A 24,556-nucleotide genomic window follows, 5' to 3' on the forward strand; every position below is an offset into this window, starting at 1 on the left:
GCAGCTGCGTCGCCGTGGTTACGTGACGCGGGGCCCTCCCAGGAGGCAGGTAGGCCGCAGGTTCGCGCCCCGCCGCCGGCCGGACCCAGCTCCCGCCGCCCCGCACCCCCGGCGGCCTCCTGGGGCCGGTGCGGTGAGGGGTGAGGGCCCCCCGGGCCCCTCGGTCGCGGCAGGAGGCCGTGCTGAGGGGGCTGCCAGCCTCGGGGCAGGTGCCGGTACCTCGCACCCTGGCTGGGGTGGCTGGAGCTGGCGGAGCTGGCGGCACCGGGGTGCGGTGGGGTCCCAGGGGAGTCCTCGGCCCAGCCGCGTCTCCAGAGGGATTTCACGCCCGCCGGGGCGGATGTGCCGCAGGCAAACCTGTGGTGATGGATGGAGCCAGGTCCCCTGGGCGTGTGTGGGAGCCGTGTGGGGATGGATGGGCCGGCGGCCGCAGGCCCTCGGCCCCCGTTGCAGTCAGACAGGAAGCAACAGAGAGCCCCAGGGCTGTACCCTGCGCGGGAGCTGAGAGCTGCAGCTGGGTTAAATTTACCGAGCTGGATAATTTTCACATTACATTTCTCCCTGTCCTTCCCCTGCGCCTCACGAGAGATTTGTCACTGACAAAGCCCTGTACTTTCAATGGTGTTTTGACAGCCAAGCCCTGAATAATGCTAGCAGCTACAGCTGCTGTGTCCTGCAGACGTTTCTGGGAGAGGAATAGTGCAGTTTCATGTGCCTTTCCTCATTCTTTTTCCTGCAGAGCCATGGAGGTCCCTGTGGGGCTGTCTGCTGGAAAGCAGTCCTCTGCCTTGCCAGCTGCTGCAGCTCTTCCCAGCGAGTCACAACCGGCACCAACAAAACCAGTACAGATCACAGTACTGAAGGCACAGGACCTGGTAAAGTCCTTCTGAAAATCTCTCTGCTGGTTTAATAAATGAGGCCAGAGAGATTCTGTGTGCTGTGATCCCGTTGAAGACCAGGTGTGAGGTGATAAGGCTATAGGAAGGAGTGGTGAGAATATCGGAGACTTAGCGATGCCATGCTGAGGCTTCCTCCTCCCCACTGAGGGCTTGTTTGCAGAGAGTAAAGGCTTGTGACATAGACTGGGGAATGCACCTCCTCAGCAGCAGTCCAGAGATGCTGTGTTGAAATGTGTATCTCTGCCTTCTCTGCCTAACTGTGTGTAAATGGTAGCTTTTTAAAGTAAAACACAGTGAAAATATGTATCAGTGAGACAAATGCCTCTAAAAAGATCCGATCTTGGATACAAAGCCAGATTTTCATCCCAGCTATAGAAGTTTGAATTGTATTGAAACCAATAGGGTTGCTCTAGTTTTAAAAAGGCAGTGGTTCCAGTACAGTTACAGGGCAAGACTGTGAGCTGGTTCCGATCAAACCGTGACTACTGTGATTTCCATATGCTGCATGATACACCCAGCTGTCCTTAAAGTCTTCTAGAGGAACTGGCATTTAGGAGGGAATGCGGAGGAGAAGCTCAGCTACTGCTGCCAGCAGAAAAATGCGAATCCCTGCTTCTGCTCTAGCAGCAAACACACACAAAAAAAGCAAACCAAAACCACCTGCCTGGGTTTTTTTGAGGTTCTTACGTTGTAGTATTTGAGTACCTGTCACACCAATAGATTCAGCAATCAGCATCTTAGGCAAGAAGTACAAGGTAAGAGGAAGGAAAACAATGCTAACAATATAGACTGGTGGACTGACTGCATCTGGAGTATTGCTTTGTGGTTCTGATTGCTCCATCTTAGAAAAGGCTATGGCAAAAGGAGGGAGGGTTACAAAAGTGCAATGATAGGAACAACAATATGAAAAAAAATTCCAGCTATAAGAAGTGTGGAATCTGCTTAATTAGAGGTGATGTAGAGAAGGATGAGAGAGGAGCCTAGGATAATTAATGGCACAGAGAAAGGTTAATTGGATTCTTCTGTTTAGCTGCTCATAGAATATATACTCAAGGAGACAGTCAGAAGGACTGAAAATTAAAACCAAGTGAATGATATCTCTTTTTGTGCAAGAGCCAATACAGAACTAATTACCCCAGTGACATGGGGAGAGGGAGCCGAGGGAGAGGCTTGTGGAGGTTAGGCATCCCTGTGGCTCAGGACTAAAGAAAAGCCTGGGTTTGGGTACAACAGTCCTTGTGTTCAGAGTGGCAACCGCTCTTCCCTGGACAGAAAAGTAAACCTGTGTTTCTCCTGCAGGGAGGCTCTTTGGTAACTGCTTGTCTCAGCACTTCTTGTGCTGCTGTGGAGGTGCCCAGTGCTGCCCAATTCGCCAGGCCTGCCTGGGCATGTGGATTCCCGCTGCAATATGCTGTGCTCTCACCATCCCTGTTCACCTGTGTTTAAGCCTCTCTGCAGAGACATTTTAAAATTCAAACCTCCTCATCTCTGCTTAAAGCAAGTGGTGTGAAGGTGGTGTAACAACAACTTGCAGAGCTCCCCAAAGAGCTGGCTGGAGCCCTTCTTTGATTTCAGGGCATTCTGCAGCCATGCGATATACACAAGTGGCCTGTAAGCCCAGCCATGTAGCTCAGGAGCTACTTTCTTAGGAGACGACAAAAGTCTCAAGCTTCCTGGAAGCACAGAAATATTTGGGATTTGCTTTAGATGTGTCTTTCATTGCCTTTCCTGGGATGAAGCCTGGACCTCTCCATCTCCCCTGCCATAGCTCTTGATAATCCTTGGGGCATCACAGCATGGTGGAACAGGAAATTTCCCTCCTAAAGACAGGGAAGGGGGAGGTCTCAGCACGTCCAAGGTCTGCTCCTCTTCCCCACTGCTGTAGCGGAACAGCCAAAGACAAGACCCCCACCAGTGAACCCTGTCCTGGGCGCTGAACTGAGCTGCCTGCCAGAGGCAACTTTGATCCTGGGCCTGTTGCTGCAGAGCCAACTGCTTAATGTGCTGTTTGTTTGACAGAAAACTATCAAAAGCGACGTGTCAGTTACTTTGGTGCGTGTGGAGTACAATGGAGCAATCTTGGGAGACTCCCCCAAGACTGATGTCTTGCCAAACGGGACAGCAAACTATAATTTCATGACCAGCTTCGAGTGCAGCCCTGATGGGCCCAACTCCTTGGACGACATTGCACAAAAACCTGTGCTCTGTAAGTACCTGATGCTGAATCTTTCTCCTTGGAGGTGGGTGCTGTCAGCTGCTCCGCTCTGCCTGCCTGCTGCAGGAGTCACTTGTTCAAGAATAGCACTTCAGCAGCAGCGGTGGGAGGGTCTCAGCACTGCTGTTCCCATCTGTGCCAGCTGGAAGAATCCCCTTTCATGTTGGCCTGTGCTCCTTGGCTTTGCTGTTCTTGTCGGCCTTGGGAGATGAAGTAGGAGCATGTGCCAGAGCTGACACAGACCCTTTGCAGCCCCTGAACTGCTGATCTGAAGCTGTCTGAGAAATTCTGCCAGCTCCTCTCTTTTTATCTCTCTAGTGACAGTGATAGAAGTGTTGCAAAGGGAGAAGAGACAGAAGGAGAAGACCATGCCTCTTGGCCAAGCTGTGGTGGACCTTCTACCTCTGCTGCAAGGTACAACATTAACTTCCACAGCCTCTGTAACCACTTCTTACTCCCTGGCACTTTCTGATCTTTGCTTATGGGCCCCTGACTATAACTTACCTCCTTTTGACAAAATGTACTTCATAGTATCTGTAGAAAGCTGGGTCTGGGGGAAGAGGCGGGTGATATCAGTAGCTCAGCGTTAGGAGTTAGGCCATGATTTCTCTGCAGAGGGTCTCACTTTATGCTTCATTCACTTCATTCCTTTTTCTTCCCAGGACAGTGTTCATTTAAGGTCTCGGCTCCTTTGTATGCAGTGCCTACCTCTCCATTAGAGAGCCTTCAGCCAGAGGCCAAGGTATGTGGAATTTGGAACTGTTCCTTCACTCATTCAGCTCTCTGCTGCTTTTTAATGGGAAGGTGAGCATGACTCAGCCGCCTAGCTCATCACGGATATGTTATGGCCCTATATGTTACAAGCTTGGAGGCCTTTCCTACTCCCATTGACGTCTGTCCCTAGTTGCCTATGATAGGTGAGGTCGTGCTACGAAATGTTAATGTGTGCAGCTGCCAAATTGCTCAGGAAAAAAATTCAAGGTGGAAAGCGTAGTGCTGAAAAACCAGAAAAAAGACAAAGGCAGGATTACCTGCCCAACTTTATTAGTCTTCCTTTCTCTGGATAAAATGTCTCAGAGTCCATTATTCTGCAAGCTCTGACTGCCTTTCCTGCAAGGTTATTCATTCAGCAGGTTGAAAAGTGCCCAGTGAATAAAGCAGGGAATGAAACATGAGTCTGGGAAAATGTGTCTAATTTTGCTCCTGAGTCTGCCTGCAGTTAGCACTGTGAGTGAATTGGAGGGGCGGATATTGCATTAACTTCTCTGTATTTAAGAGGTGTTACACAGTAAGCAAGGCAGGGGGGCACTCATTAGGGAGGAGAGATAATAAATGCTGACCAGCTGGTTTTTTGTTGCACACCATCCATCCAGGGTTGGGACAGGTAATTAAAGACTGCACACAGCGTGTGGAGATACGGTAGAGTCAAAGTGTGGCCCTAACTTGGCATGCTCTGAATCACCAACGGAAAAATAATTATTTTCCATCCCTGATGTTCTTTCTCTGTGGCTGTTTTTAAGAGACCCTGACTCTTTCTCCACGGCTTGTTTTATGTGACCGTTGGGGCATGTGCCACACCTCAAGTGGGCTCCGATTTAAACAAACAAATGTCACAATTCAGACAAATTGATCATGAAATTCCTTTCCTGTGCTGATCTCTTTTCTTTTACATCTAAGGTAAGGAATAAGATAACATTATACATTCTGGCCTTGGGTTTCTGCTTGTTTCTCTGTAAAGAGCAGGAGAGTTACAATTGTCTAGTTACTGGCTCTACTTTATCCTTGTCTCACAGGGTGGCCTTGAAGTGACAGTGTGCGCCGAAGAGCCCCTGGTTTCTGCAACACAGCTTGCAAATGGTAACCTCCTGAGCGTCACACTGGAGGCAGCTTATTCTGTCCCCGAAGCGTTTGTTCCCACTGGACCCCTGCAAAACTACATGGCTTGCTTGCAAGTACCAGCAGCTGGAGAGGTGAGCATTGGTCCAGGCAGGTGAGAGGGGTTTTGGCTGCTACAAAGTAGATTGTTCTCCCACACTATGCACCATGGAACAAGTGTCCAGGCCTGTGGGGTGTACAGGTCCTGTGCTTTTGCAACAGCAGTGTTTGTTGTGAGTGCTCAGGGTCTCTACTTTGCAAGATTTGGATTGAAACTGGCAGGTTTTTTTCCACATGGCTATTTACTTTTTCTCCATTCTTTGTATGTGTGTGGTGAAGTGTGTTTTCCAAGCCAGGCCTCTGCAACTGCTGCTTTGCTTTGTTAGACCCAGCTCAGAGCAGCTGGCACTTGCTCCTGCTCATGTTGGAAATGCAAGTGCTTTCATTCTCATGTCTCTCTAGAAGGAATTCTCCTTGCTCTTTAAGAATGGTATCCTGAAGCTTGCTGGTGAAAAAGAGCCATTACCCCGGCCCAAAAAATGGCCCCTTGCTAACATCATGGCCCCTGGCGCTCTGAGCATACCCAACTCCTTCATCGTTGGTGGTCCCTATGAGGATGAGGATGGAGAGCTCAACAAAAGAGAGGTGAGGAAGGACTGGCAGTACCATGGCTGGAAGAGAACCAGCAGGTCTCACTGAAGGGACTGACAAAGACTTGCAGAGACTTGTTACGGGAGGAAGGTGGGTGGTTGGTCCTCTGCACAGTGTCCAGACACAGAGATGGTTCCCCTGGGACAGCAGGCATGCTAACTCACCGCAGGAGAGTTCCCTAGGGTGCATGTGGCAGGTCTGGTCCCCAGAAAGCTACCCACTCCTGAGCTGCTGGGCTGGGTGGGAGTTGTATTATCTCCTTGTGCGCTAGGCTCTCAATACTAATGGGCTCCGGTGCCTGCAGCTGCTGACTTACTCCACTAGGATGGCCTGGGTATGGTGAGTTAGACACCTCTGTCTGACTCACATTCTCTCCCAGAGAACATTTTTGGGGATGATTTGGGGGTGATGCAGGCTGTGGAGATTGCTGTCCTGGCTCTGACCATGCACTGTTTCTCACAGGACAGGGAATTTAGGATCCAAGCAGAAAGCATGAAGAGAATTGTATGGGACATGGAAAGGCGTTGTTATCTGGATCCTGCTGCAGTAGTCGTGTAAGGGACCTGACAACCTCCCTTCCAGCACGGAGTGGTGGGGAGACACCACCCCAGAACACACTCAGCTGACTGACCTAAGTCAGGGAGCAGCAACATGCAGGTGCTCTCAGACCTCTTACGCAGTCAAACCATGGCTCTGCCTCACCTCCCATGGCTCCTATGGCTGTCTGTTGGCCAAAGGTGTTCATATGAGCAAGGGAGCAGCTAACTGCCTTTAATTGCTGGCAGCAGCTTAGTTCTGCTACGGTGGGAGAAGATGAATTGGCTGTAGTTGCTGTCTCCAGGCCATAAATGCTCGCTCATGCTGCCAGCAACTGGAGCTGGTGACTGTTCCCACTGCAGTTTGAAGGAAGAGGCAGCAGAGTTACAGTGAGCAGACATGGAGTAGGGTGGCCCATACAGCTCTACTCTGAACTGCTAATTGAGTTTTGCTGAATGCTCAATATATGAAAATCCTTTCGCTCCATGTGGGCACTCTTCATTTCCTTTTTTATTGGATAAACGTTACTTTTAGCAGCTCCAGATATGCTCAAGATCAGGATAAGTATCCTATTTCTCTTTGAATCCTGCTACATTCTTGGCCTCAGCTGCATCATGGCTGTGAGTTTCACAGCCAAATTATTCCTCTTGTGGAAATACTCCCTTCTATCTGGTTTGATTTTTTAAAATTGCTTTCCCCCTGTGCTTTCATCAGCCTGTCTGATGGTTTCAGAGTTACCAGGCACATTGAATGGGAGCTCAGGGTCCACTCACTCTGTGCAATTCAGGATTTATACCAAAGTTAATCATGTTGCTTCTTATCTGTTTCATTTCTGAAGTAACCAGAAGAGTGAGAAAACCTAGTGTGTCGCTCTCACAATTGTTTTATAGCTGGTTGTGCCATAAATGCGCACAGCAGTGGATGGAGAAGAAAATATACCAAGCCTGCCCCAAAGCACACATGTTCCACTGGCCTGAGAGTGCTTGCTGTATTTCATGGGAGTGGGCAGGAGCAAACCCAAGGGGGAATGCTTTGGGGCTGCTGGGGCAGAAAGGAGGGTGGTGTGGCTCTCCAGCTTGGTTTCTGCATCTTCTCAGTGCTCTCCTTTGTGTTCAGCCTGCAGAAGCGCATTGCAGAGTGCCGGTACTGGCCCGTGGAGATCTGCAGGATGTCTGTGGCCTCACCCAGCAAAGGGAAAACAAACAAAGCTGACAAGGTAAAAGTGGGGAGGGATATGTTGTTCTGGCTTGTGAAGCAGCATTGCATTATCGAGCATTTTGTTTTTGATGCCTTTCTAACACCAAAACCAGCCAAAGCAAGTCGGAGAGCTAGAGGCTTTGTAAAGGGATTAATCAGCCTTATAGAGCTGTTAAATAGACAAAGGATAATATTTTATCCTTATAGCATATAGAACTCTCGCTGACGGTCTGTGGTAGCTCAGTGGAAAGGGGTCAGGGAAAGGGTGCTTTCTGAGAATTGAAGTAATTCACTGAGCTTATCTTTGGCCAGTGGGGCTTTGGAACATCTTGAAGAAATTCATGTCTTCTTTCTCGGGGTGTAAATAAGTTATACTTTTGCACATAAACTGGGGTGGTTTAACAAAGAAACAGCCCCTTAGCTAATCATTCTGTTCCTGGTGGCTGATTGTGTGAAAGCTCCTAATCTGTTCCAGGGCAAACTCATATAAGTAGGTATAAATCTCTTTCTGTGCTAATTGGTACCAGGATCTTGCAGCTCTGACGGAGATCCTTCTCCCTTACCCTCACCAGCCTGCTGCTAGCCCAGACTCTCAAACCTCCTTAGCTACCTGATTTCTGTCAATTCTGAGCTGCACAGCTCTGGTAGGGTTGCTTGGATTTCTAACCACATAGTTGGTAACTTTGCAGCCATATCTTGAAAAGACCGTCCTGAAGAATGGCACAGTGTGGGCATTAGAGAGAAAAGCCACCCTGCAGGGATAGGAATAAAATTGATATTCTACATATTGAATGACTCCAGTGTTTTCGTCCAGGTTGTCTCGGCTGTGTGCCAGTGACAGAGTGCCACTGGCTCATCAGGTGCATTAGTTTTCTGTGTGGCCTCTTCTTAATGGGATCGGTGACCTTGTTTCCTTACAGAGAATAACAGTCCGTTCAGTATCTCAGTCCCTTGCTCTGTGTTTCCAGGGAGATGAGGACAAGCAGATTTTCTTCCACGGCGTAGCGTATGTCAACATGGTGCCTTTGCTGTGCCCTGGTGTGAAGCAGATCCGAGGCGCTTTTCGTGTCTTTACCTACCAAGACAGCGAGGTATTTGAGAAGGTGAGAGCAGGCCAGACAGCCAGGCTCCGCTCCAGCTCTGCAGCTGTGTTTGTGCAGAGTGGGGTTGGGAGCAGACAGCATGGGCAGCGTGGTGTTTGGGAGCAGGCAGCATAGGCAGCGTGGTACTTGGAGGCTGGCTCTGAAACTTCACTGCCCTTTTGGTGATGGAGAAAAATAGTGAGATTGGAGAAATGGAGAAAATATTTTAGGTGCAGACTTCTCAAAGTCAGGGGATTTCTGGGCATGCAGGAGCAGGTTTGGGGGCTGAGAGAAGCTCTGAATCTCACTCCACTCCCTTCTCTGCCAGCAGCTGAGCAGGGAGAGCTGTAAGAACGCTCCTACGCTCCTCTCTCCCCAGTCTGGAACATGGGCAAATGAACTGTGTTGCTGGGAAGAGCAAACAGTGGCTCTAAAAGGATAGCGTTACCCCAGGCAACAACCAAAAAAGCTGTCACTGGAGCTCTTTCAGCTGTAGCTCATGGAGGTTTATTTGTCTTTGCGTTTCCCCCCTCTCTGTTACTAAGAGTGACAGTTGCATCTCCATTTTCCCACAGTACTCAGAACAGACCTGAGCTTGTTTCAGGAGGGGAGACGCACAGCCTGGTTTTTCTGCCCATGGCCCCTATAGTGCTGCTGTCCAGGCCGCAGGAGCTGGGTGAATTACAGCCCTTCTCCCTGCTTCCATGCTCCCGCTGGCTGTTGCAAAGCAGGGCTAGACACCCAGCTGTTTGCTGGTCTCTGCTTCACCACTGTGATTAATGGTCTTTTGGCTGCACGGTACTCCTTGTCCTGTAGCATTTATCTGTCGCAAGTGAAGTGACACATACACTCTCTGTCATTCTCATTCTCTGTTTTTGTGGATGCTTTGCACTATGCCTTGGCCTTGGTCTAGACAGTCTCAGTATAGCTGCTCCATCCTCTGTCCACCATCTCCTCAGTTCTTGCTAGCTCATATAATAGTGACAGCTGGGAGGGAACTGCCTGTCTAGGTGGTCAAGCAGTGTGTAAACAGACAATCTGAAAAACCTCTTCCTTGCGATTCACTGTTGTATATCAGGGAAGCTGCTCCACACCAGAAGGTGAGCCAGGAGCCAACAGTCACTTCAGGGCAGATGGGGGCACCCAAAAAATTGCAGAGCAGACCTAGTGAAGGTAGCCAGATTCATCTAACAGTCCATATCACCAGGCAAGTCCATAGCCATGAGGCAGGTTCAGGATCAAGCCAGGAATTCAGGCCAGTGGGTCAGGATTGGGGAAGATCCACCACATAGCTCAGGCAAGAATCAAGGGCCAGCACCTCAGTGAAAATGCAGCTCTTGAGAGAAGACAGGAAGATCCCACTGAGGCTTTCTCAGGCAGCTCTTTTCATAGCAGTCTAACCTGAGGCTACACAGCTATACAGTATCAGAGCTGGCCTTGAGTACCAGCAGCTAAACTCCTAGGGGAGAATGATGAGGTTTTGAGCTTCTTAATGCATTTAGGATCCTGACAATGTGGTTTGCAATGTGAGAGATTAAGGCAAAGGCGGGGGGGGAAGTCTAGTTGATTCCCTCTGTTCCCTCTTTTTTTCAGACTAGAAGTCAGCACAGTGTTTTCCGGGATCTCAGGTCACAGCTCAGTCTGACTAAGGAAGGGCCATGGACCCCAGGAATCAGTACTCCCCTTTCCAGAGCTGTTCCCAGCAAGACTCAGAAGGAAGACAAAGAGAAAATCATGAAAGATAAGGATTCCAACAGAAGGGTAAGGTCTAGAGAGGCATACTGCAACATGGTTGCTCCATTTCCACATCAGAGGTAGCTGGGGCTTGCAGAAACCAGGGACTGATGCTGTGTTGCCTCAGCCTACTGAAGGATACTCATTGTCTTGACATTTTAGTACATGCTGCCTGAAGAAATGTACAACTCGCATCCTGAATTTGCGAATGTGGGACGTTTATTGAGTCTGAAACAAGAGACGTCTTTTCTTTTTCTTCAATAGATGTCCAATGCACCCAAAATCCAGTTGTCAGATGCCACAGTAGAAGCTGAAAATGTCACATATCTCAGCCTTGATGGACAGGTAATTATGTATCTCTAAAGAGAAGGAAAGACTGCTAGACCATCACTGCGCCAGTGTCTCACACCTTTTACGGAATTAAATTCTTCAAGAGTGAGTTGGACAAAGGATGTTTTACATAGATGCTGTCCTGGAGTTCTTCCAGTGACGTCCAGCTGGAGGGCAGTCTAGCATTGGGCTAGAAGGTCTCTGTAAATAATCAGGCATTTATTTAGAAGTGTTCCTTCATATTTTGGCTTCTTCCTCAAAACATCTAGAATGCATATTCATTCTGCAAGCAGATTGATTATCTGGGCTTTCTCCTTTTTCCTAGACTGGTTTCTTGAGCTGAATTTTGATGCTATAAATCATTCTGAGGGCAGATTATAAAACAAGCTGTATCTCTGCAGTTTGAAGAGGATTTGCTGAAGATCTGTAGCTATAAACTTGGTCTTTCATCATGCCAGTAATGGTTCTAGGTAGCATGACATTGAGAGAGCAATGTTTATCTTCACAGCAATACGCTGAAGCAGGAACGTTCCTGGTGATGGAGATAAAGCTGGACAAGGCCTTGGTACCAAAGCGATTGCGAGAGGAGCTCACCAGACGGTGTGTAAAGACGTGCTGTAACTCTGGGGCTGGCAACTCATTTCTGCAGGATAGAAACAGGGCTGTACAGTGAGCCACCCCCTTGGAGTGCTCTGCAAGGACCAACTGAGGGCCTGAGCCAAAGCCCACTGGAATCAGGGGGAGGATTTGGCCAGACTGCTTAAGAGATGGCATCTGGTGTGTTGGGAAAATACTTGCATTCATGTGAGCTGGCATCTCCCTGCCACTCCTCTCAAAAAGAGAGACACCAGAGCAGCACAACAGTGTCTGCGTTCCCATCCAGGCTTTGTTTCCCATTAATCCCCATGGGCTTGCCTCTTGCGCGTGATGTTCAGCTATTTGGTCAGGGCTGGCCACCAGCGTGGACTGCCCTGGGTAGCGCTGCTGTAACTTCAACATAGCATTCTGTCTTTTTTTTTTTTTTCCTTTTCGGAAGTTTTCTCACAATCTTCTACCCATTCCTCAGCTCTTACCTTAGTTTTCACATCGTTCCGCTGTAGAGCTGTTCTTTCTTCTCTGCAGCTTCGAGTCTTTCACTGTTTGATTTGAGGCTGTTACTTCCTGTCCAGTGATAGCCCTGCTGCATTACAGTCTAGGAAAGGCCTAGAGAAAATGCAGCAAATGAATAAAGTATAACATGCACATATGGTATGTCTCTCTCAAACAGAAATATGAGCAGCAGCCATTCTTTGAAGGGAAAGTATGTGTGTTGTCTTCTGTTCCGCCTGCTATCTTCTAGGAAGAAGAGGTTGAGGAAGGAGAACCACCCTTACAATAGACCTTCTCCTGGCCCTTTTTATACCATTCCTATTCTACCACAACTTGCATGAATTCAGTGTAGTTCCTCCTTGTTCATCTGCCATGCACAGCTGCAGATGTCAGGCCTGAAACTTCAGCCCTCCTGAGTCATGGGAAGGGCCCTGTCTTGGGGGACTCCAGCTGATGCCACATACATGTGTCCTAGCAGACAAGATCATCAGCGGATCTTTTTCTGGAAGGATGTTTAAATACATATCTTAGTAGCAAACCATAGCTCTCTTTCTTGAGCTCCATCCAAAATTCTCTGTCAGCCTCTGCCTGGCCCTCATCACTCACTTGCTTTCCCTGGGTTGTTGTTGGGTTGTTTTTTTTTTTCTCATCTGAAAGTGAAGCAGTTTGGTTTTCATCTGTACGACTGGCAGAGTTAACACATCAGTGATGGGTGCTGTTCTGAGGCTGGGCGAGGGTGGGACTGTGAGCGTGGGAGCTGCACTACCCACTTGTTCAGGCTTTGTGGCTTCCCAAGGAGTGGTGACGGGTCTCTGCAGAGCAAGAGGACCACTCAGGGCCACAGCACTAGACTGCACAGTGGAGAGTGTGAGAGGGGTTTGTGTGGGAGAAGTGGCCAGGGCTCAGGACCTGGAGAAGGCAGCTGGTCAGGGGCTCTGAAAGCTGGCAGAACAGTCACAGGAGAGGTTTATATTTGGTGGGGAATAAGCAATTTTCTTTGCTAATTGGGTAGGAGCCATCACAGGGATGTGACACCTTTTCTTGGTGGGCTGGATTGTGTTCTAAGGACCAAAGGTGTTTTGGTACCAGCAAGCAGGAAATCTTGATAAAAATCCCAATGAATGTAGGCTGGTTTGACACCAAGGATTTTAGTAAAATCTTAGTAAAAACTATGGTAATTCTAAGGGCTTTTGATCCATATTTGAAAGGTCATTGTAACCCTAGTAGTGATACAAACAGGGTTGGTATGGTGTCTAGGAGTCAGTGCATGGCCAAGGCATGAGGTGCCACAGCTGCGCTGTGGGATGTCAGGAACTGATGGATTGGGTGGCCCGGGGTTTACAGTGCTAAAATTCTTCAGAGCTGTCCTCAGGTTGGTACCTTTCCTACAGCTGTTCTGGTAGACCCAGAAGGTTGTGAGTTAAAGGAAGAGCAGCTCGATAAGAAGATCTGCTTCTCTAGGAGACTGGTTTTGGTTGCTAGCAATAACAAATGTTAACCCTACCTACTGGGCTGAGCTTCTATGATAGTTTTTGTGTGATGGGTCAGTCAAACCCAGTGAAAATAACAACTAAATAAATCTTACCTAATCCCCATGGAGTGTAATCATCAGCAGGAAATGAGGCAGCAGCTAGTTCTCTCAAGACATTACAATGAGCTACAAGCATCGAATGTAGGTGCCTGGTCTTTACAGGTCATTCTTGGTCTGAGACTTCAGTTTCCCCCCCTCCTCAGGTCCCTGTGAGGTGTCTCAAGGATATGATGACAGGCTGGAGCCTTCACACTACAGGCTGCCTGTGTCCACGTGTCCTGGTTTCAGCTGGAATAGAGTTAATTTTCTTCCCAGTAGCAGGCATAGTGCTGTGTTTTGGATTTAGTAGGAGAAGAATGTTGATAACACGCTGATGTTTTTAGTTGTTGCTGAGTACTGCTTATGCTAGTCAAGGACTTTTCAGCTTCTCATGCTCTGCCAGGTGCACAAGAAACAGGGAGGGGGCACAGCCAGAACAGTTGATCCAAACTGACCAAAGGGCTATTCCGTACCATGTGACGTCATGCTCAGTATATAAACTGGGGGGGGGGTTGGCCAGGGAGCAGCGATCGCTGCTCGGGAACTGTCTGGGTATTGGTCAGCGGGTGGCGAGCAATTGCATTGTGCATCACTTGCTTTGTATATTGTTGTTATTATAATTATCATTATTATATTGTTATTATCACCATTACTATTTTACTTTATTTCAATTACTAAACTGTTCTTATCTCAACCCGGGAGTGTTTCTCACTCTTACTCTTCCGATTCTCTCCCCCATCCCATTGGGATAGGGAGAGTGAGCGAGCGGCTGCGTGGTGCTTAGTTGTTGGCTGGGGCTAAACCATGACACCAAGACAAGCCAGAGTTGCTGGCAGTGTGTCTGGCTGATCTCTTCTGTCCTCTCGTTGACAGGGTCAAGCAGATGATTCCTCCTCGCCCTCCACTGCCTCCCCGGACTGCAGGAGCCAAGAAGGTACGTGCAAGAGCCTGTGGCCTTGCCACCATTCTGCCACCTCATCCTGCCCTCATCCCTCTCACACAGGAGAATCTTCATGCTCAATCTCAGTCCCACAGCAACACGTAGATGAGGTTTGAAGAGGAAATACACAGAAAACTTCTGGATATGTTATCTTCACAGTAGTATGCCTTGGGAAATCATTCCTGGGCTGCGTCACTCATGTTCACAGCCCATATGAAGGAGAGAGATCTAGCAAAGGCAGGGAAGGCAGCACTGTGTGGGTGTTTGGAAGGAAATGGGATACCGGGGAAAGAGGTTACTAGAACCTTATGTTTACCCTGGTCAGTCCCAACAGTTTCTTGTCTCAGACTAGCCCATGTGCTTCATCAGACCCAGACAAACATGAACAGACTCAGCCCTGACCACTCTCAGGTCACCCAGAATTTTTGAGGACTTTTGTGTGTGTGACATCCTCAGAAAATGGTCTGAGAGTGCTGGCTTCTCTTCTGTGGGTACAGAGCAGCCGTTGAAGGAGAATGTCCTCAGATGGTGGTACCCTGGACGATGGTAAATTCAAAGCAACAGTGGGGGAAGAAGCAGCACTTCAATAACTGACCCCAGTGCTGCTGCAGGACTGATTTGTACTGGACTGTCTGGAGTGCCCAGAGTGATACATTTTGATTATTGCAGCACATGGAAGCTTCTGCCACCAAGATTATGGAGGTTACAGACTCTGCTAAAGAGAGCTGGCCCATGGGTTTAAAAAGCTCCCAGCAAATGAGGTATATTTTACTTAAAGCCAGTTATGCTGCTATAGAAGAGACAACGATGACTGAAATATTGGGTTCTGATTGAAAAATATAGCAGCAGCGATATCTAATTATGAAGGAGCTCTTTTGTATTTACATGTAGATATTTTTGCAGCCCTCAGGCATGGACAGGAAAGGATGTGTGACAGACTAATGAGACTTGAGTCAGGTGGAATTTATGGGAGACATGGGCTCTGGCAAACAAAATACACTTCACGGTTGACAGCATAAATGACTTGTGGAGTTTGATTATTTATTTATTTTGTAGGCTGTGGAAGATTATCACAACCATGTCATGAGCATTGCCATTGCCATCCTAAGTGAATACCATGAGCTCTTTGGGAAGCGGCTGCCTGACCAGGGAGCAATAGACCACCAAACCCTGGAGGAACAGAAGCGTCAGCTCAACTTTGAGCTCAATAGCTCTGGGAAATACTTTGCTTTTAAGGAACAGCTAAAGGTAAAGAGTCCATTGTGCTTTTCGCTTCCTTACTTGTTTTGTCCTGGCAGTTTCTCAGTGAGGAACTGCTGCTCCATCCATGGTGGTAACTTAGGGTGATGTGTTGCTCCAGAATCCCTTCCTGCCACTCAGGGCTGTTGCAGTGGGCATGAGGAGGGACAGGTTTTTTCTTCTAATGGAGCAGGCACCAAGCTGCTTTGGTGACACACCAGGAGAACCGTTCCCGTTAAAGAGGGGAGACTCCAAAGCTGATATATCCATTTGCCCCATGCTCATAGCCTGAGGAAGGCAAAGCTGACTGCTCTTGCACACTTGCAGTCGGTGCTGGCAGAAAGAGGGGTTCCTCTCTCTCAGCTGGTTGGCCTCAGCCATGCTCTGCCCAAAGACCCCCTCTCTGTGCCAAGGGGACCAGCCTTCCCACATGTTGTCCCTAAAGGGGCACTGGTGTGTCAGGGAGAGCCAGGGCTGGAAGGTGGTAAAGGAATTCACCCCTGCTTGCTTTTCTTCCTTTTATTGGTGCTGGGCTGGATTTCTTCCTCAGAACCAAGTTGGAGCTTCAGGCAAAATCAGTGTATTCTGGCTCTGTATTATTACACTTGTGGAGCTGGTGGGGGGTGCAGGGGGGGGACCTGCCTTGTCCAACAGTTGCATGTCTCCATAGTACGCTGTAGTGAAGATTGTGAGGGAGAAATACCTGAAGACCACGGCGTTTGAGACCCAGGAGCAGTTCCAGGCATTTCTCAGTGAGCTCTACGTGTACCTTGTGGACCAGATGCATGTTGCCCTGAACCAGGTAGGGAGAAACCCTGACATGTGTCCAGTCAGCTGGGATGGGTGACTTGGGACACAGCTTCACTATTGATCCAGGGCTTGATATTGCATCTAGTGAAGGCAGGGGGATTTTTCAAAATCGAAGCAGGCTCATGCTTTCATTTGCTGCAGTTATCACGTGGGCCCCAAGCCACACTCAGAGGCAAGATCTGGTGCATCTGTATCTATCCCACTGCTATGAAATCCTGATGGTGGGATATGTGTGAGATGCCACTAGTAAAAGCTGCTGTAGCTGGCTCATGGTGAGGGTGGCTGGGTCTGTGTTACCTGCCACTCACCCAGGCAGAGCACAGACCTTCCAGTATGAGCTGGAGTCACCAGGAATTGACACCACAGAGGAAGTTTGAAATGGTCTTGATCTAGGGGATGCTTTTACTTGTCACAACTGCAAATAATGGATATTGCCTCGTCCCTGTGTGGCAGAGGTACCGGTGAATGACAGGAGTGTGTCCCACCACAAGCAGGAGCCGGGACAGCTTTCGTTTCCAACCCACCTAGCCCCAGCCATGCCAGGGTGTACTCAGCGCAGTGCCGGACTGGGGACTGCTGCTGTACTGGGATCACATGAGCCGTTCTTACTATCCTGGGTCTAACACTCCATCTTGCTCCTTACCAGCTACTGTCCGAGGAAGCTGCTTCCCCTGCCCCTCTGTCCTGCACAACCGAGGAGCATCTCTGGCTCTTTGCTCGTGAAGCTGAAGTCAACAAGGACTACAAGCTGGCATCTCTCTACCACCAGCAAGTAAAGGAGCCCCTGTTCTTTCCTGTCCATCTCCCGTGTGTCTGGGCTGGCAGCCAGCATGCTATTGCGGCAGCATGGGGCCCATGTTACTGACAGCTCAGCCAGTCCTAACTGTTGTGTAGGGAGGAAGGAGGTGAACGTGACCAGGATACTCAGGCTGAATGTGTGAGGGATTTTCTAGGGAGATGCTGCTCTCTGGAGGATGTGAGACAGAGGCTGGCCAGGTCACTGAGGACTTCAGCCTCAAGGCCAGGGGAAATGGGATGAGCTGGTCCAAAAGGTATGCTGGGTCAGCACTGGGGACACTGGGCCCTCTAACAGGAGGCTAGGAGGAGGTCAGCTGAAGCTGGAGAACATGTGTTAGGTGAATGAGGCTTCGAGGAAGCCCAGCATATCCCAGTTAAGGGAAACCCTATCATGTGATAGACAAGGGTTTAATTGTTGCTAAACTGGGCTGGGGTGGCCAGAAGAAAGCCGTGGTCATTCCAGAGTTGTCTCCCCAGTCCATTGTGCATGCTGAGCGTGACTGCAGCAGTTCTCACTCCAGCAATGATCTCTTGTGTCTAGAGGGTAGCTCAGGACCAGCGCAACATCCAGTACTGGCTGGACTATGGGGCATTCTGCCTCCTTCTTGAGGAAACAACCAAAGCCCAGGAGTGCTTCCAGCAGGCTCTTTCTCTGGACCCCCATCACATCCAAAGGTGATGTGTGCTCCTGGGGAGTGGGTGGGAGGGTGGCAGGTGTCCCCCACACCAACTGCCTGGGGCCTGCAAGGCTAGTCTGTCCAACCCTATCCCCAGCTTGCTGCTCTGTGGGGTTGTGGCTGTCGTGCTGCAGCACTATGAAGAGGCAGAGATCTTCTTTGAGGATGCCTGCTGCTTGGAGCCATCCAGCATTGTAGCCTGGACACTTTCAGGTACAAAAGCAAGCCAGCCTATGTGCTCAAGGCATTCCTGTAGAGCCAAGCATCGCTTCTGCTCCTCCTTCTCTTCTCCCTGCTCTAATCTGAGGGCTAAGGGTTGGATGTCTGCTTACACTGCTCTTTCTGTCTCCCATAGGTTTGTTTTATGAGCTGCAGAATAATAATATTCAGGCAGAAATGGCCTTCCGTGAGGCTAAGAAGCTACTGCAAGCACAGCTTGCCAAGGAGAGGAGCATCCCTGAGGCTGCTGAGGGAGAAGGAGGGAAAAAGGAAATTTCTGCTGCATGTGTGAGGTCTCCTAGCCCAGGCCCAGAAGAGTGCTTGCCAGGTAACACCGGGCAAAACCAGGAGGTGCCCTAGCACCAGCAAGGATGGGGCTCGGAGCAGTGTAGGAGATGGTGAACAGTGGAAGGAGAAGTGAAATTTCTAAGTAATCTAAGCGGAGGAATACAAAGCATAAAGGAAGAAGATGTGGACTGTGAGCTAGAAGAGGCTGACCACAAACTACGCCAGCAAGAGACAACAGTGGCAAGCGTGCTCCTTTAAACGATGAAGCTTTCTGAAAGCAGCACAGCTGATGCCTTGTCTTACCTGTGGCCTAGCAGAGGGACCAATCTTTGCATTTACTTTTCTGCCCCAGCCCAGTGCCACTGACATACCAATGTGTGGGCAGTGGCCAGGGCGGCTGGAGGAAACGAGCATAGTCTTTGAGGCTTTGGGAGGGCAGAGATGCCCCCGTGACTGTCATACATTAGGGTCATCCAGGTTTAGCTTTTATGAAAGCTGTGGCTGTGACTTCCCAACACAGGTTGGAAAGCACTGCCTCACCAATTCAAAGAGCAAAACAGCTGCTCAGTGGTGACCCTGAACCAAAGGCTTCCTTTGGAGCCTCACAACGTCCAGCCTCACCATGAGCCAAGACTTTCCGTCCTGAGTCTCAAATATTTGGCCAGGCTGTGGGAAATGTTGGCTGATTTTATTTTTAATGTTATCACCACTTCATGCAAAGTGCCTCAGGCAGGCAGGCCTTGTGTCATATGCCTTTTTTTTGCCCTTTCTGATTATGAGGGAAGGGGTATTGCCTCATTTATACCTGTTTCTAGCTTCACATGGTAATCTTGTACTCAAAACTCCAGACCCAGGTATTGCCTTGTGCAAAGAAATTTCTTCCCAGTTCTGAAAATGTGATAGATCTTTTATATTTTCTCTGATCCCCATTTCTGCGGAATCATGCTCCAAACTGGGAAGTTTATGGCAAACTCTTTGTTTGTACCTAATGGTTGTTGGGGGTTTCATTCCAGAGGGGGTTCCAGATGGCTCAGCTGACAAATTGCCAGAGGTGGTGGAGCCTACCCTGGCCTGTGTGGCACCCAAGGAAGAGGCTACTGCACTGGAGGCAGCCCCGAAAGGTTAGAGGATGGGGGCCTGGCATGTAAGGGAGAGCCCAGTGCTGGGAGATGGCCTCATGTGACCAGTGGGGAGGGGAGTAACTTGGGAACACTGAGCTGTGGCCATCCTGATGCCAAGGCAAGACATCAAGGCTTGTTTTCTCTCCCTAGCCAGGGAATCTTCAGGCAAAGCAGGTTCATCCTGATTTTCAGAGCAGCATATTTCAGGATGGACAGCCAGTGGGTGAATGCAGCTCTCTCCTTACATGTCACTGCACCCAGCTGCCTTCTTCGGCTGCTCGGATATCTCCCTCCTGAGATGCCAGCTCTTAAACTGTCCTTATGGATCTCCTCTGATCGTGTGTTGTGTGATCTGCCTCCTCTACAGCTGCACTCTCCAATGGGTGGCAAAGAGATGGCAGTGCTGGGTGCTTCAGGCCCTGCTGGGTTGGTTTGGGGAGGCAGGGGCCTCCCTGTAGTTAACTTTGACAAGCTTCAATCATAAATTCCTACCTTTTCTTCCTGTTTTCTTCCAGTTTGGACTGGAAAATCCGTGGGTCAGGAGCATTGTTACTTTTTGCATATTTTACAAAAACCTAAGCCCTTCAGAAAGAAATGCTGAGTTAATCTCTGCTTCACAGCCTCTTCTGCTACCTCCTGGGTTTTACACCATGTTGCTGGGATTCCTCTGTCCCCACCAGGGTCTCAGCCCCTGTTCATGCTTCAGAAATAAAAAGCCCAGTTTGGAACTGATGGAGACATGTTTTCTTGCAGCACCATCCCCTGTTTCAGGACTTAGCCAACCTCCCTGCACAATCTTCATGAAGGCAGTGGAATTCCTGATGAAAGTCAATGCCATCCAGGTCAGCTCAATGTGGAGTGGAGGAGTGGGAAGGGAGGGTTGGTATCCTTCCCTGGGTTATTACCAAAGAGCTGGAGGCAAGCTCCAGCAAGCCCCCTTCTTAAGCTCAGAGAACAAGCTGTGGCTACCCCAGATGCTGAACACAAAATGGAGCAAAACCACCACTGCCCAGAAACGCAAAACTGTGGCCAGGCAGAGTATTCAGACCAAAATGCTGGTTGGGGGAATAGTCATCTCAGGCAGGTGAGGTTCTCGGGGTGCCTCAGCTCAGCACTGCTTGCTGTGGAGGGAACAACCAACCAGAACCAGCAGAAATGGTGTATATGTGCTCTTCTCTGTACATTCGGAGATGAGATGCATTATTGTGATACTTCCAAGACGCCAGTACTCCTTTCTTGTTTCAGACGCTTGTGTATGTCTCCATTACTCTATTTTTGTGGAATGTCCCTGTCGCACACAATCACCTCTGTGGGATCTCTCTGACTGCCACATTATGTTGCCTGGCTTAATTTTACATGGCAGAAAGAGTTGCTTAAAGCAAAACAGAACTAGAAGTAATGGAGGTAAATATTCAGAGGAGGGGAAGAAAACCCTCCTGTCTGTTTTCTGTTTGTGGAAGTCAAATAGGTGTGAGTCAGTCCTCCTGCCATGTGCTTCTGGGGGTGCCCGTGGTTTGCCTGCTCTCCTAACCGTGCTGGTGTGCTGTTCCTCTGCAGTTTGTTCACATGGCGCTTGCCCACGAGCTGCTGAGCCTTCAGGGAGGTCCCTCCTGTGCATACTACCTGGCGCTGGCCCAGACTTACTTGCTGAAGGAAGATTTCTCCAAATGTGAAGAATGTCTCTGCGAGGCTGTTAGGATCAACTGCATGGTAATTCTCTGCATATTCCTGGGGTGCAGCACCTGTCCCAAAGCAGGACACCGGCCAAACACCACAGCAGACTCTGCCTGTGTTGTTGCTGCGTGTGAACCTAGAGCCCATGCTTTATTTCCGCTTGAGCGATTCTAATGGTAGTCTGCAGCAATTTCTGCAGGGGGGGACAATCATAGCTGATGAACCGCATCAGGCTGTGGCTGCAGCACTGCCCTCCTCATAACCCCACTTACTGCTTGTGGTGCAGCATTTCTGAGCGAGGACTCCTCTCTCTGCAGCGTCTGCCTTTCTTTTCCCTTTGAACTGTATATCCTGATCCTCTTTCCCTCTGTTGGTGAGTCAGGCTCTGTTTCATGAGAAGCAGGGTTGCTATTCAGCAGAGAGGGAAGGGGGCCTTGGAAAGTCAGGTTGAATGGAAGGCAGAGAGGGCTGTGAAACGGACATCTCCAAATGCTGTTTGCATACTCACGATACCTGGGGAGTCTTGCACAGACCAGGACACTGTGCAAGGAAAAGCTGGAGGGGGCTCCCAGTGCTGGTGTTATGCAGGCAGCCCACTGACTTGATTTTAACTCTGTATGTAAAATCTGTCCTATAATCAAAGACCAGCCAGCTCTTCCTTTCTGCTGATTACAGGGGTCCCTGCCTGTCTCCCAGGTCTCTCTCCCTCCCGTCTCCCAGCCACGTCTCACTCCTGGTTTTGTGTGCACAGGATCCAAATGTCTGGGCTCAGAAAGGGCACCTGTGCTACCTGAAGAGGGACTTTAGCGAGGCAAAGGAGTGCTACGAGCGAACCATCAGTTTTGTGGAGGATGCTGCAGATATGCACTTCATCTACCTGCGCCTGGGCTCCATCTACCTGGAAGAGAAAGAGGTGAGGAGCCAGCAGGAGTGGTGGAAGGGAATTTTACACAAAGTAGTAGATTCCAGACCCCAGGTACAAGATGCCATTATTTGTAGCTATAGCCAAGATCTCACAACACAGTAGAACCTTGGAGTACTCAACTCCTGGGAGCATGGACCTGCCCTGTTCCTTTGTGCCAGACTCAGCTGCAAGATCTCAGGGTGCTGCTGAGCCGTTCTCATCATCCTAGCAATGAGGGGGACTTCTACATTACTGTATTAGTTAGTACCTGCCAGCACAGAGCCACTGTGCTGGGGGCAGCGGGCAGGCTCTCAGCCCTGCCAGCAGCAGTGGGGACGGTGGGTCTCTGAGCCCCACTGGAGATGGGGTGTTTGGCAAATTGCTGAGGGGGGGAGCTGTCTGCGGCGCGATGTGTTTGATGCAGAAACACGATTGTCTCTCTCCTGACAGTATGGCCGGGCAAAGCAGACCTACCTGCTCGCCTGCAAGAACTCTGCATCCTGTCTCACCTGGCTGGGGGTGGGAGTCGCCTGCTACAGGGTAAGTGCCATTACCTTCAAGTGATCTGTGCTTTAACTGACTCTGTGGCACGGGATGCAGGGCTTGCTTTTGCACAATCCCCTTTAATAAAGCTTAGCTGCCTGTGAAACCAATGCTCCTGGCTGAGCTGCCACCACAGTCCCAGCGTGGCACCCCAGGCTGCTTGTGCAGGAGATGTCAGAGGACAGTCACCTGCAGCAGCTGCTCTGGGAGCAGCAGTCCTTCCCCCCTCGTCCCACTGCCAGCACCTCCTTCCCCAGGATGTCACAGCAAGCGTGTAATCTGGGCCTGGGCTTTGCCCTGAGTGCCTGCCTGCACATGACCTGCATGTCACCATGAAGGAATTGGGCAGAATGTCAGCAGAGAGGAATCTCGGTGCTTTCCCTGCCCAAAGGAATCCAGTGCCTCTGAAGGGCTGCCAAGGACATGCAGCCACCAGCAGCACGGTATCTCCCAGAAATACACCTCACAAGGTTCCTCCAAAGGTGTTTGGCTGAGGGACGCAAACAGGGAAGGAACTTGAACTTCTGTTTCCTCCTTGGCCAAATGTACACCTCCTGGGAGGCTGCAGACTTGAGCCAGGGAGGTGAGTGGTGGCCTGGGAGCTGGCTGCAGCCCACTGTGCACCAGCTACCCCTGCCTCCCAGGAGCCACTGCGCAGCAGGAAAAGGGACCAGGACCAGAGTCACGTTTCCTTGTGGAGCTGGACCACTCGGTTCCCAGAGGTGGAGGTGAAGGCGTTTGTGCTGCTTTATTTACAGCTGGGGGTTGATTTGTAAATACAGTATGTGCTCCCACGGGGGTCAGGATTCAGCAGTGAGAGGCTTGCCCTCCAGACCAGAGAGCTGGACACTGGCACTGAGGATAACTGGTTGTCCCTGCCCCAAATCCTTTCCCTGCATCCCTGTCAGGGAAACCCTGCTAGACGCTTTTGTTGCACTGATTTCTTCGTCTGTTAGAGCAGATGCCCATTTGGTTCTGAAGCCCTTTCTGCCTGCTGTTTGCCTTTTGTCCACACCTCTCCTTCTCTCTCTCAAGCTGGAAGAGATGGTGGAGGCAGAGGATGCTCTCTCTGAAGCCAATGCCCTAAATAACACCAACGCTGAAGTGTGGGGATATCTTGCCCTCATCTGCCTGCAAGTGAGTGCCCAGCCAGCCAGCTACTCCCACCGCCAGCCTGATAGAGTGCAGGGGGGTTTATCAGTATCTGTTTGTGAGCCTGAAGAACACATTGTGGATCTCAGTGGTAAAAATAGTTTGGGGACTGTGCTTGGATGGCAAAAGCAGTGCCCTTCCTCACTGCCTGCCATCGCCTGATGCACATATTCCCCTGGGGCATGTCCTTTGTGCTGAGCCCTTTTCGGTATGTTACTTTGCTGAGAACCTGTGTGTTTCCTGCGGGACGACTTCCTCATTAGCTGCTCTTGTGTTGTTTCTCCAGGGAGGACGGCAGCTGGAGGCAGAGCAGTGCTACAAATACACCGTCAAGGTTTGTGTCCCTTGGCGCAAACCCTTGAGCGCTGCGCACTCGGCAGGGCAGGCCGGGCAGGCCATGGGCTGGCGGCGGGTGGGAAGGAAGCCGGCCCGGAGCGCCCCCGCACCGCGGAGCGCTTGCCCGTTTAACCTCCCAAGTTTAACCTGACGATGCGACGTATGAAGGCATAACATATGAAGATGTGGCGCAGGAAAAGCTGCCCTTTCTGCGCTCTTGCCCTCGGCTGCTGCCCCAGCTCACCGCTGATGCCGGCAGAGCGAGGAAATGGCCGTCTCCATTTCCTGGGGCGTCCCGGGGGGGATGGCGGGTGGCAGCCCCCGCCCGCAGCGCTGCGGCCGGGCGTCCTCGGACTTGCCTGACACCCCACCCCCTACCCCCCTTCTTTCCCGCAGCTGGGCCTGAGGAACGACGCGTTGCTGCGGGAGATCCGCGCCGCCCAGCAGCGGCTCGGCTTCGGCAACCCGGCCCTCTGAGCCCCGCGGAGGCCGCCCCCCCCGCGCGCCCCCCGTTCCACATAAACTCTCCGCGCCCCGAGGGCTCGTTTCCGCCTCTACCGCGATCGCCCCACGGCCCCAGGGCGCGGGGAGCCGCCGGCAGCGGGGGGGGGTACCCCCGGGCAGGCCCCGCGACGGCGGCCGCGGGGGGACATTCCCCGCGCGTCCGAGGGGCGGG

The 24,556-nt window shown here is 50.5% G+C and overlaps 1 protein-coding gene across 1 annotated transcript; it reads left to right on the forward strand.

Annotated features, from left to right (window-relative positions):
* The first annotated feature begins 743 nt into the window (after positions 1 to 743).
* CFAP70 (cilia and flagella associated protein 70) lies at positions 744 to 24,357 on the forward strand. The gene is given in 28 exon segments (XM_075718898.1): positions 744 to 875; positions 2,919 to 3,105; positions 3,433 to 3,528; positions 3,777 to 3,856; positions 4,908 to 5,084; positions 5,452 to 5,634; positions 6,103 to 6,194; positions 7,294 to 7,393; positions 8,343 to 8,477; positions 10,050 to 10,217; positions 10,455 to 10,535; positions 11,029 to 11,120; positions 14,053 to 14,113; positions 15,176 to 15,367; positions 16,029 to 16,160; positions 16,815 to 16,940; positions 17,508 to 17,641; positions 17,741 to 17,856; positions 17,999 to 18,190; positions 19,164 to 19,309; positions 19,437 to 19,494; positions 20,025 to 20,113; positions 20,829 to 20,981; positions 21,697 to 21,858; positions 22,300 to 22,389; positions 23,428 to 23,529; positions 23,831 to 23,878; positions 24,277 to 24,357. Coding segments are annotated over 28 exon segments (3,405 nt in total).
* Positions 24,358 to 24,556: the final 199 nt, after the last annotated feature.

The sequence above is a fragment of the Pelecanus crispus genome, chromosome 11 (assembly GCF_030463565.1).
Source record: "Pelecanus crispus isolate bPelCri1 chromosome 11, bPelCri1.pri, whole genome shotgun sequence".
NCBI lineage: Eukaryota > Metazoa > Chordata > Aves > Pelecaniformes > Pelecanidae > Pelecanus > Pelecanus crispus.